Source organism: Buceros rhinoceros, unplaced genomic scaffold, assembly GCF_000710305.1.
Source record: "Buceros rhinoceros silvestris isolate BGI_N320 unplaced genomic scaffold, ASM71030v1 scaffold18876, whole genome shotgun sequence".
NCBI lineage: Eukaryota > Metazoa > Chordata > Aves > Bucerotiformes > Bucerotidae > Buceros > Buceros rhinoceros.
The window spans coordinates 1-15,283 of record NW_010417140.1 but is presented as its reverse complement, the minus strand read 5'-3'; the positions used below and the strand labels follow the sequence as shown (position 1 = coordinate 15,283).

General features: G+C 38.3%; 1 protein-coding gene across 1 annotated transcript in view; it reads left to right on the top strand.

Moving 5' to 3' along the window:
- The window catches only part of LOC104495163 (oxysterol-binding protein-related protein 6-like), a gene marked incomplete at both ends in the record, with an annotated part of 22,547 nt that extends 10,302 nt beyond the window's left edge, over nt 1-12,245 (top strand). Inside the window, 4 exons of the mRNA XM_010138099.1 lie at nt 4,602-4,676; nt 8,790-8,955; nt 9,917-10,047; nt 12,138-12,245. Of these exons, the coding sequence (XP_010136401.1) occupies nt 4,602-4,676; nt 8,790-8,955; nt 9,917-10,047; nt 12,138-12,245 (480 nt within the window). The remainder of the gene's footprint in view (nt 1-4,601; nt 4,677-8,789; nt 8,956-9,916; nt 10,048-12,137) is intronic.
- Between the last annotated feature and the right edge of the window lie 3,038 nt (nt 12,246-15,283).

The following is a 15,283-nucleotide window of genomic DNA, read 5'->3' as shown; positions in this document are numbered from 1 at the left end:
AGGGAAAGAAGGAGGATCTCAGTACGAGTCAATTAAGATGCAAAAAAGGCAGTGTGCATGCAGCACACAGTGATACTAATGTTCTCTCTCAGACTTGCCAAGAAGGGCACTTAAGCTGGTGACATCAAGGTAAAAACAGAAAACATGAATGAAATACTAAATGCACGAGTTGTCTTTGTGAAGACCTATGCTAGGAATGTTAGCAATGACAAGTATTTTCACAAACCTTCTTTTATCAAAAAGGCTAGTATGGGAACAAACTGAAGAAAAAATTATGTGAAGAAAGAATTTACTCCAACCTGCCTTAGAGCTGAAAAGTTAAAGCACAGAAATAAGCAGAATATAGTTGTATTGCTGCTAGATCCCAGGTGTCTTACTGTGTTTTGTCAGAAGTAGTTCTGTGGTTTGAGGCCTAATCCAAAACCTAATTTTTTTTATAATTGAGCAACTGGTAATGAAGGCTATATCCAGCTGTCTTCAGGAGCTAACAGTCACTACTGTGGTGTCTGCTATAGAATAAATACAAGTCAGCAACTTTCGAACCATTTAAATTCATTGAAGTTCATGCAGACTTTGAAATCCTTTAATATGTCCCCTAGAGGCACAGGAAGGAGTTTTCTGTGACTCAGGGGCACAGTGAGGAGCTCTCTGTGACTCATTTAAGATTAATAATCTTAAGGAAAGAAGAAGTTGCAGTTGCATTGGCTTTCTCAATGCAACTGTTTTAGGTGATTTTTCTTACTTTCTATTATACTAGATAAATCACAGTAGATTGAACACTGAAGCATCTGTTAGGATTAAAAAGGTTTATTTACAAATTTTGGAGTTTTGGTGGTGTCATGGCTGATTACCTGCATTCGAAGGATCACTGGATTTCCCTGCTGCGGAATAAGATAGGCAAATAAAAATGTATGCAAGCTTGGTTCCTATAAGAGACAGAGTCAACACTGCACATTCTTCTTTCGCAATCAGAGAAATTCCTCTCCTCAAAAATGACAAAAAGTTAATGATAGTATGATAATCTAGGACCTGTTCCTTTGTTGCCTGCACTTTGCAAAAGTGGCACAGGTCGGGGCTTCTGTCATTTTGACACCTGACTCTCAAACTGCTGTTTGTGGCTTGGCAGGAGTTGTACCTCAGCTCCTAAAATTCTCAAGTACAGTTGGTTTGCAGGTTCTCCTCCAGAGAGTTTATGTGCATAGCACTGCTGTACATGGGTCTGTCACTTCTGGGACTATAACAAACTCTGCCTAACCTGTGTCAGCATTAAATCCTGGCGAGCTTAATGCTGGAAATGTAAAACTTATTTTGTCGGAGCAAAGCATTAAGTTATTGATAACTGATTTAAAAATTAATTTGTAGTGAAACACAAACAATAAAGTTATTCTAAATGGGATGGAAGATGAAGACTCCTTTGTAGCTGCTCTTTTATTTGGCTAGTTTGATGGGCTCAATGCATTTTTTATTCTTCCAAGAGCTATCCTGTCCCATGCATAGTCTAAAGCTGTGATCTGTGGAACATGGCCTCACTGATTAATTGTGGTATTCCTAATTTGCTCATGTTGCCATTCCACTAAAGCATGGATTTCTTCCCATCTTCCCATGCCTAGGTACTTTTTAAGCTTATGGTCCCATTTTGTTCTTCTGTTAGTCATTTCCTCTAGCTTCATTTGCCTTCCTTTATAGGTCTTTTTTCCAAGACTACTCCAACTCTTCATAAACTATTTATCGGGTAATCCCCTGCTGAGAATCACTTTGTCAAATTTGTAATCACTTATTCATGGTGCCTACTCATAATTCACTATTAAGTCATTGACATCTGGTACTAAGAGAACTTCTGTGGTCCTTTTCCTTTACCCATGCCTCCATACATGTCATTAGTTTTAGGGGATAATGCTAGTACTAACATACTAACTTTAAGCTAGTTGTACTATTAATTCCACGTGAAGTACTTGCATCTGTTTATTTTAGAATGAGCATTCGATAACTACCATCAAAAGACCCTCTGATAGTATGATGTTGAGAACCATTCTTTCGAGGAGCATAAAAATTAGAGAGCTCTATATGAAAGTGTCTTGTTTATGAGAAATGGGGAACACAAGTGTAATCTTTGCTAGCTCAGCATCTGCTGCATAAGATGCAAGGAGAGATTTCTCCCACGCAGATATTGTATTGGACTTTTTTACCAGTGTTCTGTTAATAAGTTTTTGTTGTATTCCTACGAACACATTCTGGAATATGAATGCTAGATGTATAATGTGTTTAAAACATACATTTTCTTGTAAGAAAAGCTGCTTGCTTTGTTTCTTAGAAATATCTGTTTACAAATTAGGTATACTAGTTCTATATGCAGTTAATTTAGCTCACACAGCTAATTGCAGTGACTAGAGTGGTGAAGTAGAATTGAGTGTAGCATGCGTGTATATGTGTGCAGGTTTGGGGGTTTAGTAATGATAAATTGTTTAGAATTAACAGCTTAATTGACAAACCTTTACTCTAGAATAATAAATAGACCTTCTCTGAAGAAAGATTGCTTTTATGAAGGAGGTTTATTTTCTTTTTAAAAAGCCTATTTAAAGTCTTAGGAAAATAGCCTGCAACAACAGGTTAGTTGACCTGTATTCATTCATTTTGCAAATGATACTTTTATAGAAAGACTGAGGATTTGTTTGGGTTTTTTCCCCTTTGGTTAAAAGACCAATTTGTCATTTTTATGACAATCTAAAACTCTTCAAAAGAAAAAAGAAAATGTTTTTGTAAAGCAATAAAATGAACTAATGCTGATTTAATTTCCCTCAAAAGCTCAGAGTTGTGAAGTTCCAAGGCTAAAAGTTTTCTCTGTTTTTTGGGGCGGTTTTTGGGGGGGTGGGTGGGGGATGGGGAGTAGTTTAATAAAGAACTAATATGGAGTAACCTGAAGTCATCTTGCTTTATTGAGGCTTTCAACTTAGAAATGAAATCAAACCCAAAGATAGCTTATACATTTTCCCTTAAATAAGTATTTCTTTATAACATAACTCAGATTATGACCTTACTCTTTTGTGTTGAGGGGAATGTGTGGTTCTACAGAGTTCATTGTTTCCATTTTAATCATCTATACCTGCATTCATAACCTTGCAAATATATTTATATTTATTACGTCATGCATGCCTGCCTCTCTCTGTACATATATGTATGTTTAAGTATGTCCCTATTAATTAAACAAGAATGTACTTCCAGAATCTTATTCACAGGACATGCTTCTGCAGATCACAAAGAGCTTTAATTTATGCATATGATGTGTTCTCTCCTTTAACAAAGTTTGTACTCTAGAATTTAGAGGTTATGTACATGTTTTTTAGTCTGAGAATTTAAAAAAAATGTTACAAATCAAGGCTTCCCTTACTGTGATCATTAGACAACACTTCCATTGTCAACAGCACTGTCACTAGCATTGGCGAAAGGGTGGAGGGTATGAACGTTCTCAGGTGCAGCGACCCTATCCGTGGGAATGTTACAAGAGCAAGACACTTCAGCTTGTAATTGAACTCCTGTTCTTCAGCATGGTGTCCATGTATCCAGTCGGTACCATTATTTATAGGGTGCCCAGGCTGCTTTCAGGAAAAGTAAAAAGGTGTATAGATTTAAAAATAATGGAGTGGGTATAGGTGAAGATATAGGGGAAGAAAAATGTAAAAAGATTGAAAATTGTTTTCTAAAAGCAGAAAGGTGGCTGTTCTAGTCTTCTAAAATAATGGCTTCAAGATAATGACATTTTGATTAGACATTAAATAGGACTTGATAATAGGTGTAGAGCTCCTCTGCATTAGGCAATTAGTTGCTTGACTTTAATGTATCATGATGAATATTCTTAAAAGTGAAATAAAAGTGAAATTAAGCAGGATGAGGCCACAAGTTGGGCATACAGAAATGGAAGTAGTTGTTGGAATACTTAGTCTTTGTGCTGCTTTGAGTTTTTTCATTGCTTTGGAAGATAAGCCTTCAGTAAGGTACAGGAGAAGTAGCTGGAACTCAAAGTGGTGTGAGGACAAAATGGACAGCTAGACTCAAGGATGGAAAATGCTAGAGTCTTGCACAGGAATGTTTACATAAGCAAGCTCACCATAACATAGCCACTGTATATTTTACCACTGAGATGCATGCATATTCAGTGACTGCAGTTCATACACTTCCACGAATGCAAAGTGATCTCTTTCAGAATTCATCTTCTAGATGGTCACACGACCCCCCGAAGGAGTTTGGTTTTTGTGTTTTCTGCCATGCCATAGCATTCTTTTTGTTTTCTTGTTCCATAATTGCCCTATGACTCCGAGTGGCAATGCTAGTAGATTTTTTTTTTTTTGGTAGTCTTAGTGAGTGCACCACAGTCCAACTCATCTGGAGATAATTTTAGTGAAGTATCTAGGTTTTTTATGTCTCTGGCATACACAACTGAAAACATGTGATATGTCCTCAGAATGTATAGGCCATAAGAGTTAACAAAATTGAAATCCACTTAAAGACTCTCCCTCTCCCTTTTCTGATCATCTTTCATCTTCCTGTGTCCCATCACCCCTTCCCTTCTCTTTTCTACTTCCTTCTCTTCTTGCATTCACTGTCAGGAAGGGCCAGCACCGAAGGGCCAGTTCAGCACAACACGACGCCGGCAGAGACTAGCAGCTGCAGTGGCTACAACAGTGAGTGGATTTAAAAATCAAGGAATAGCTCTAAAGATGGGAAGCTCTGTAACTTGAATGTTTAATAAGCTTATGAAAAATGTTTCTTGCATTCTTGGAGTGTCCACGATACCCACTTGCTGCAGCTGAGTTTCTTAGAAGTGGTCCGGCCTGACACAAATGAATTCCATAAATGTGGGTCTAAGCTTGTTTACATGGTACATGTCCACCTTCCTTTATGCAAGAGCAAGTGATGGTTAGACTTGGGCCCTGCACTACATACTCTGCTGTATATTATACAAAATGGAAAGAAATTATCAAATTCTATTAAGAGATTCCCATGACAGTCGATAGCAAGACAGCAGCACCAAGATTTGTTACAACCAACCATGGAATTGTAAAATTTCCTGATTTTTTATTTAAGTAGTGTAAGGTTAGCCTTTTCATTTGAGACGCTTTCTGTTTACATTCCATAATCCCAAAAAGTCATATTACTATCTCTACTGTCTGTATTTAGTTCTGCTAGTTCTCTTAAGTCTTTGATGTAAAATCTGCAGCTATGAAATCAACACAGGGGCTGGGAATTGGGAGGGGGAAGCACTGTTTGTGAAATCAGATTAGCATCAAAAGCATATCATCATCTACTGCTTTATCAGGAAAGCACTTATTAGGAATGCACTATATAGACATTATTACTAATCCATCAACTGATTAGTACAACATCTAGACAGGGAAGACTTTGTGTGGCCGAAGATTGAAGGGAGCTTTAAATAGAGTGAATGTCTTCACCAGGCTGAAGAATTTCAGGGTTGTATCAGAATTTCTGGCCCATAGCCAAAATCCCCTAGATCAGACATACCTTGAGCTCCTCCTATCTGAAAGGTTAGTGTTAGGCCCTTCTAAAAAGCATGAAAGAAATCAGTGTTTCCCCAGTTCCCAAATTAACTAATCTAAATTTCGTCCCCTGTAATCAGTTGACGCTGAATGCTGTGCTCAATAATTGATGGATATTCTGACCTCATCATCTGCTTGCCTAGCAGAGAAATCAACCCACTTCTCAGTTTACATAGCGTCAGTGGGAGACTCTAACCAGTAGGTTCAGCGGTAGTTAAACAACGCTGACAAGAGCTGTAGGATGGAGTGCTTAAGTGGAGCAAAACCAGTTTGACTTAGATTGCAAGGCCGGAGGAGTCCAGGGAATTGCTGAGGTGTTACCCGCAGCTGAAGCAAGGACCTGTTGAGAGAAGTCTTGCAGAAACTGAAAAAAATGTAGAAGGGAGGAAAACTAGAGGCACTAGAATGACTCTGCGGCTCTTGCAGTGGCTGTGGCACTGGCCCGTTCTTTCTGACTGACGTAGCAAAGTGCTTCTGTCTCTCAGTCAGTGAAGCTGTGTGTGTAGACTGAGGGACACAGAATTACATCAGTTAAATGCATGGCAGAAAGAGGAGGTTTTCCTTGCAACCCACCCTACCAGGAACAGCCAGTTCCTACGCAAACATGTAATTCTGAAGGTGATGGATGAGTGGGTATCGAGGCCCTGGCACAAAGCAGGAAGTGAGGACAAGGTGCATCTAAGGTCACGTCTAGAAAAGTGTGTGTATGGAGGAAACCAGAGTGATGCATCAAGAAGCTAAATATTTTTTTAAAAACCTTCAAAACAACAACAAAAAAATTCCAAAAAAGAATGGGAAATAAAATCAGAATCAACCCACCATGTATATAGAGAGAAAGCCCAGCAGTGAAAGGAAAAAAGGGGAAGAGAAGTACATCGGCAGTGTTTCTTGGACTGTTGCCTGTTCAAGAAAATGAAAGTTTGTTCAGTGTGGATTTTTTCATTTGTTGTAGAAAGTAGCTTGGAAAAGATACATATGAGGAAAGTTCATGTGTCAACAGTTTTTAGTATTTTTGGTTCTTGTATTGAAAGCAGTCATCAAAGTAGCTACTTGTCTCTGTCATGTGAATGTGTGTTTCTTGCAAGCAGTGTGACAGAATTTGTAGAACTTGTAAATGCTGTTTCTAGTATATACTTTAAAATTATAATTACTACAATAAACTTCACTGTAGAAACATTGCTTTTCAGCCTGGTCAGCTGAAGTTTAAGGCAGAAATGGTGGATCTAAAGCAGGTCTTTTCAGCTGGGTTAATCACAGAGTGATTAAAGAGCCCCCACCATGTGTGGGCAGGCTGCCTGCAGCTCTGCTGGTCTGTGTGGAGCCGGGACAGCCTGCACCCATCACCAGAGGCAAGTGGGGCTGCAGGGGCTCTCCCTTAAGCTCCGGCATTATAGCAGGATCAGCTTTCTTTCGTGCCTTCTGGGTGGGCTTGAGGGCTGGGTGCATGCTCCCCACACACATGGTTATCATGTAGCCACCTGCTCTGCCCTTGGAGCCACCTGGAGCAATTGAACCTTTGCGGCGCTCCCAGTCAGAAAGTTCTGAGAAAATGCTCTCTGATTTAAGAAATGAAAAGGTTTTGTAAAGGAAATTTGAAATTAACCTGCATTTAGTCACATTAATTAATTAACCTAGTTTTGTTGGGCTGTTGAGAGAGGCAGTCTGGTACTCGTGAAGAAGATAGGGGGGTAAATATCCAGTATGAATGAAAGGAATTTATTCTACATCTTCTGTTAATGAAGTCTTGATATAAGGTCCAATAAAAAATACGTACTTTGTTGATGTAGCTGGAAATCAAAATACATGAGAGAAGAGGAAGTTTATACTGAATAGGTGCCTTAGACTCATATTTTATGTGCTGTATGTATCTGGAAATTGAGGAAGAGCAGCATGGAAAATGGTCATTTGCAGAATATGCTCATTAATGGAATGAGGTGTGATGAATAGATCCAACAGGATTTTGAGGGTTTCATTGGGGAATATATGTATTGATATATATACTGATGACAACTTTACAGGAAGGGACTGATAAAACCATTTTCTGATCTGATCAAATAACAAGGTACCAATGTCAAATACTGATGGTAGTGGAGTACCTATCTGTTGATAGAAATTCTTAGTAATATGACTTTTTATGTTATCTGCTGCTCTTTATCATGCTTCAGAGGGACATTTTATATTTTGGTCCCATTTTTCATATTTGCATAATTACACTGGGCTGCAGCGTGGAAGTTCTTGATTTATTGATTAATTAATTCCTGATCAATATAATGAACTTAAATCAGATTTAATGTAGTTCTGCGTGCCTTTCCTTTGCATTTAAATTTGAAAATTGGCTTCTTGGCCTGATTTTTATACAAATGTGTATAAATAGTAAAATTAAGATACAGCGTATGCTCACACACACAAATCACACGTGTAACAGTGGTAGTCACATAATGCGTAAGTGGTGTATAGGTAACTGTTTGCTACATGTGATACATATGTGTATACTTTAGAAAGGTTTCCGTGTATATTTTTATCACAGTACCTGACAAATATAGAAGGAGAGAGAGAAGTGGAAATGGTAATAAACTAATTTCTCTGCTCCAACTTACTAAACCATACCTCCTTGCATTTATTTAAGGTTCATGTACTTCATATGAAAATCAAGTGGAGTTTTGATTGTTTCTTTTTGGTTGTTGTTTATTTGTTTAGTTAGAAGAATACAGAAAGACTATATGCTTTTTACTTCTTCATAATTGCCAGTGCAGAAAGTTTCAACTCAAGATTTACCAGTGGTTTTGAAAAACTTCAATTATATTTTTGATACTATTATATACTATTTCTAGATCTGTGGAGAAACTTGCATGCTTTACGTGTTGGCATTTTAACAGTCCTACTACATGTACTGTCAAATGTCCAAATACAAAGCAGCATCTGTCAGGGGGCAATTTTCCAGTTATCAGCTTTAGGAAATGGTCCATTTTTGTAAATGTTAGAATTGGAATGCTCCTTCATTAGCTGTTAGCTCTGTATTTAGGCCTTCTTTTATCTGTTTCAGCGAAAAATTTCAAGAGAATTCTGCAGCAGCTGTGCTGAGATTTAGGAGAGTAAAAAGTTACATGTTCACCCTTACAGCATTCTTCACATTGTCAACTAAGTCTTTTGTTTTCAGGAGAAATTTGTATTTTTCTTCAACAGAGTCAAAAGGTTGGTTTCACCCTATAAAATACTTCTTCACTGTTCTTCTCTCTTTAGGTCCCTTTCAGTGCTACAATGTCGCCTGTTCGACTGCATTCGTCCAATCCAAACCTTTGTGCAGACATAGAGTTCCAGACTCCCCCAAGCCATGTAACAGACCCTCTGGAGTGCTCTACTGAATACATGAAGCTTCAAGAAGAATTCTGCCTCATGGCACAAAAAGGTAACTGGAAATGTCAAACCATTACTTTATTGGGCTTCTCTGGTGTGTTTCTTTATTGCCTTCCCTTAGTTAGTTTATCTGCATTGTATGATATTGTGTAAGAATTTCTAGATCGTCAGGTGGCTTACGTAAAGATAACAGGTAATATGCTTCTTACATTTTCCGTGGATGTCATGAATATAGCAGTAGATGAACTTCGTCTGATAAGAGACTTTTCGAAGTCTTCTGAACTACTGTCTTGTAAATACAGGACTGAATTTTCAAACACTGTTTCTCAGTAATATGCTTTGTTTCCGCTCAGAGAAGAATCAGAATGTCATTGCTACATATAATGTTGTGCCATTCATTTTTTGTGCAATGTTTTCTAAGTCAGTGGAAACACTGGAAAAAGAGCTTAATACTAGAATGTACTTTAAGAATGCCATTTTATTGCAAATAAATGAATGGTCCAACAGACTGAAAACCACTGTTTTCAAAAGGCTTTGTTATCAGTTTGCTATGTCTTATATAACAAGCATAGGAAAAATGTGAGGCTGGTATTTTAAAAAACATCAAACCCCTGTTTAAAGACCAAGAAAAGCAAGTAGTCCTCTTTATTAGTGCAATATTAAGTCTTAGCAGAACTGGGGTTTTTTGTTACTCTGAAAAGAAAAAAAAAAAGCAAGACAGGTTGGACACAGATTTTCCACATATGCACCTTTCCATAAGTTCATTACGAAGCGTAAGCTCGGATGACATATGTGTGAACATACATACAGCATGAGCATTACAGCCTCAAGCTGCAAGTGTTTGTACTTAATTTGGCGTAAATTACTTGAAGTTCAGATCCTTGTTTCAAATTTCCATAACTGTGGGATGAAAATCTCACTCGCTGTCTTTATTGCTGAAATATCGTAATAGATGTCAATGTGCAGTTTTGCACATGAGAAAACATTTGTTTTCTTTTCTTCTTTTTGCTTAGTGCATTCTCTTTTGAAGTCTGCCTTTAACAGCATAGCTATAGAGAAGGAGAAGCTGAAGCAGATTGTTTCCGAGCAGGATCTTACAGGCCACAATGCTCAAATAGCACACCTCAGACAGTCCCTCTCTCAGGTATGGTCTTGATTTGATTTCAAGCACATCTAGCTTGCCAGATGCACTATTTATTTTGTATTTTGGCCATTTCCTGAGGTAGAAGGAGCCAAGAAAAAGCCAAGTTCCTGACCAGAACTATGGCATAAGTTCGGTTGTGATGTAGGTCTAACCTGAAGACATGTGAAGGTGAAGGATATAATTTGTTTTTGTAAGCATGTATCTGTTATGGTTTTCCAAAGTAAAGTGATGGAATATTTTTGTACAATGCTAGATCATCTTTCCTGGAGCCGTTTCCAGAACAGCCAAGGAAATATTCTTGTTTTCTTAATGTTCTTAAAGTTTTAAATTTTGACTATGTATTTTCAGATTTGTTCATATGTCTGTGTCTCTAATTGCAAAAGGAATTGTGAGTTACAGCATTATCATGGGTGAATTGGATTATCAAATATACACCTGTTACAGTCCAGTGTCTCTCCCATTTAAGCCAATGGAAAAATTGTCACTGGCTTTAGTGAGGATGAAGAGGTAGAGTGACAATAAGTCCTCAGGTTGCAAAATAACTCAATTTTTTTAATGCATTGTCAAGGAAACATAAAAGCTTTCACTCTGAAGAATGTATTGGTGTGAAGTACTGCATCTGCAAGAAATGTCAGCAGAGGTTTAAAGACCAACAGAACTTCACCCAAATGTGTGTATAATTTCATACACTCTTACTGGTTGGAGATTTTTGCTATGAGATTAAAATCACTGCAGAACTTTTCCACAGATACAGGTGCATTATCGTGTTATGCAGATTGATAACAGTGTGTTATAATAAAGAAAGGTTAAGGACAAGAGATAAGGGTAACTATTTCTGGTTATCAGTACAAATTTAGTGAAGACCTGTGGAGACTTATTAGCAGCTTGTATGAAATAGGTGATCATGTTTTCTTCTTGTTCCTGGCCTTCAGTGTCAGTCTAAAAGTCACTGTCACACATTACATCATAGACTTAATGGGCAATGAGTGGAAATTTGACCTTAGTCAGACGGCCAGGTTTGACCAGCCTCCTGACCAGGTTTGAGCAGTTTAAGAAACTTCTGCCAGGCTGCTGTTAGTCATTACCTTCCTCTCCTGGTATAAGACAACTGTGAACATGACCTGACCATTTCAGAACAAAGCAAAATGAGGAAATTTAAACTGTTTAGTGACAGTTTAAGATAACCTATTTTACTTTGGTCCCACTTTGTTTCAGAACATTCATGCAATCTATTCCTTAGCCTGCACTATGGGAAAACAGGAGATTCTTATAACAGTAATTTTCTGCTAGAACAGTATGTCTGTCTGTTGTTCTTTTCTATAATCCAGTACTGGGGATGCATTAGGGTTGAGTCAATTCATGTTTTAGGTATGTAACATACTTCTTATGGATTTCAGAATCCTGCACAAGTCTTTCTAGATAACAGGCGATATATATATAGGCAATATGCACTCACATTTATAATCTAGGTTGGACCTTGAAAATGAGAAAAATCAGCAGGTACCAGACACCAGTTGAATTCTATCAGTATTTGTGAAACTCTAATGGAACAGTTTGAGATGAGTACATGCCAATATATCAATTGATCTGGATGGGCAAACGCCCAGTGATACAAGCAATTATGTTTTTTTTTACTGAAAAGGAAGCAGACTCTAAGTGCTGATAACCCTGGCTGAGAAAGGGCTGTGTAGTTGTAAACCAAGAATTGCCTCTTTGGGCATTTTGTGGTTAGTTCCCATTTGTTGTTCTGCAGTTTCATTCTTTCTTACTGCATTCACTCCCCAATTCCATAATGTACGTCACCCAGCAGTATACCTTCCAAACAGCTGCCTGAACAACTGAGAGAGAATGCCACAGTTACATTGTGGGAGAATGTCTGTCCCTCCTGCCTCCTGAGGATCTCTGAAGGCAAACCAATCAAAAGGTTAAGTCATGTTAGAAAGGATCTCAAAATCAGCACCTCTCTAAAAACGGAAGGGGGTTCTGTGATTTCTTAGGAAATTGCTGGGAAAAAGCTACTTTTTAAAAAGTTTTTGCTGTTAAATGCTCACTTTTTAATTTTAAATGAAATGTACAATTTTTATTTTAAGGCTCTCAACCAGAATGCTGAACTAAGGAGTCGCTTGAACAGAATACATTCAGAATCTGTTATTTGTGATCAGGTTGTCAGTGTAAATATTATCCCTAGTCCTGATGAGGTAAGACTTTGGCCTTTAATGGATTTAGAGTACAAACAAACCTTGCTAATTCTCACCAATAGCTGAAAAGCACCTGGCAAATTACAGAATTTTTCAGATTGGCAAGTGTTAAGAAAAAGTCAGATTATGTTTTCCCTATATAAAATAAAATTTCTGTCGTTTATTTTGCATATGTCAGATCTCATGAACGAACTCAGTTTGGTCTCTACAGAGAAACAGGGAAGGTCTCCAGTTTTGCAATATCAATTGTTGGCTGTGGGAATTAGTGAGGTTTTACTGTATTTGAATGTAAGACACAGTAGCTCATGAATTCTGTATCTTAGCTTCTTGCCAAATCAACAGAACAGTTTAGTATTTAATGTCCTGAACCTGCAAGTGCTAATGGTTAATATCTTAAGTGACATCACTGAAACAAAAAGGTTTAGTCTATGAACCAGGCACTACACTAACATCATGTTTGCAACATCTAGTCTTTCTTCTTGTGCTTTCCTCAGTCAACAGATTACTGAACATTTGTATTAGTAACAAGTCGGGCATCCCTCATGAGAAGGACAAATCTGAATTTGCAAGCTGTAATGTGTTACAATTAATGTGGTCACTTTGACAGCCATTCCGCTTGTATTTTACAAAAATATTTTTCATTTCCATAACTTTTCTTTTCTATGCATATGCCATTTCAGTTAACATACAGAATCACAGAATCATTTTGGATGGAAGAGACCTTTAAGATCATTGAGTCCAAACGTTTACCCTGCACTGCCAGGTCACCACTAAACCATGTCCATCAGCAGCACATCTACACATCTTTTAAATACCGTCCATCTAGGGATGGGAACTCCACCATTGCCCTGGGCAGCCTGTTCCAATGCTTGACAATCCTTTCCGTAAAAAAAATTTTTAATAGCCAACCGAAACCTACCCTGACGCAACTTGAGGCCATTTCCTCTTGTTCTACCACTTGTTACTTGGGAGAACAGACTGACCCCCATCTCCCTGCAGCCTCCTTTCAGGTACTTCTGGAGAGTGATGAGATCTCCCCTCAGCCTCCTTTTCTCCAGTTCCCTCAAATGCTTCTCATCAGACTTGTTCTCTAGACCCTTCACCAGCTTCACTGCCCTTCTCTGGACACGCTCTAGCAACTCAGTGTCCTTGCAGTGATGGGCCCAAAACTGAGCACTGTATTCAGGCTGCAGCCTCACCAGAGCTGAGCACAGGAGAACAATCCCTTCCCTACTCCTCCTGGCTGCACTATTTCTAATAGAAGCCAGGATGCTGTTGTCCTTCTTGGGCACCTGGGCTCACTGCTGGCTTGTATTCATCTGGCTGTCGACCGACACCTCCAGGTCTTTTTTCTCCAGGGATCTTTCCATCCACTCTTCCCTAGGCCTGTAGTATTGCCAGGGGTGGTGTTTTGACCCAAGTTCAAGACCTGGCACTTGGCCTTGTTGAACTTCATACAGTTGGCCTAAGCCCATCAATCCAGCCTGTCCAGATCCCTCTGTGGAGCCTCCCTACCTTCAAGCAGATCAAAACACCTGCCTAACTTGGTGTCGTCTGTGAACTTACCAAGGGCGCACTTGATCCCCTCATCCAGATCATTGATAAACATGTTAAAGAGAACAGGCCCCAATACTGAGCCCTGGGGAACGCCACTGGTGACCGGCCACCAACTGGATTTAACTGCATTCACCACCACTCTTGTCTCCTAATAGTCTTGTCTCCTAGTTATTTCTTTCAACAAGAAAGGAAGGTGTTTCTAATTTCTTTTGGGTTTTTTTGGAGGGTCTATTGTTGTTTTGTTTCGTGTTTTTTTTCTTTTTGGAAACATCTAAACATTTTTTCTGAGAGTCCAGCATGTTGGAGACTAGAAACAGAAGACAGAGGTGAAGAGGTGCCATAGCACAGCAATCTGCAGTGAAGTTCTGAGCAATAACCATCTATTTTATATTTTTTGTTGGTTAGTTGTTTCTTTTTCTTATGTGCATTGTTATCTTCATACGAATGTGTCTGTGAAGGAATTACATACGTACAAATTCCTGTGAAGGAATTCTTCAAAGAGGTTCCCAGATCTCTCATTTCTGTCATTGCTTTATCTACACACTGCAAGATTATCTATATATATAAATGCCTGTGTGAGGATCTTTTTCAGGTAGGGGCATGTATATTTTTCCAATTCCCTCTAGCTTACACAAAACCATAACATTTTAATCACAGGGTGTAAAGATAACAGTGAAGTGAGCTTCTGTTTCCATTATAATTCATCAAACACCATAAACCATCTAGAAGCTTGTAAGCCCACAGTGAAAAAGGAATAGGTTTTGTACTCTTGGTTTGTTTATGATGAATTTTTTGTTGTTGTTAGTGCATTTTGAGGCATCTATATAGAATAATTCTGCAAGATCCAGATGTCAGCAAAACCATCTGCAGGACTTCTGTAGCGAGATTAATGGGGATGAAGTTGCAATCTGAAGAGTTAACAGTGTTTAGAAAAGCTTCGGTAGTTTCATCTGTATTATCTTCCAGAAGCAGCACATTGTATAAATTAAGGGATTAAGTCAGAAGCCTGTTACCCTCTACAGCAGCAGCTCCTTTGGTGGAATGGTACAGGGAGAGAATCTTTTTTTTTTTTTTTTTTCCCTTCTTAAAGTGATAGCCTGTAGGGTAACATGTTGAAACCTGGTGTGCCTCCCATGAATAGTGGGAAGAGGAAGGTATGTTCAACTATTTAAAGTAGCTTGCCCCTCTGCTGATATACACATAACACAATTTTGACCCCTTGCCTTTGCTGTTAAATTCTCTTTATAATAAACCATAGTGAGTTCATTGCCTTTAGTAGACTTGAGTCAGCGTTACTGGCATAATTCAAATGAGATTTGGAGGACAAACATGGAATAAAAACACATAAATATATATTATAGCCATCCTCCTGAATATTCAAACATTTCAAACGTTTGTTACTAAACTAGTTCACTAGTTCACACATTTATTTTGAAAGGGTCTTAGAACTTCCTAACATTTCAAAGCTTTATATATTTATA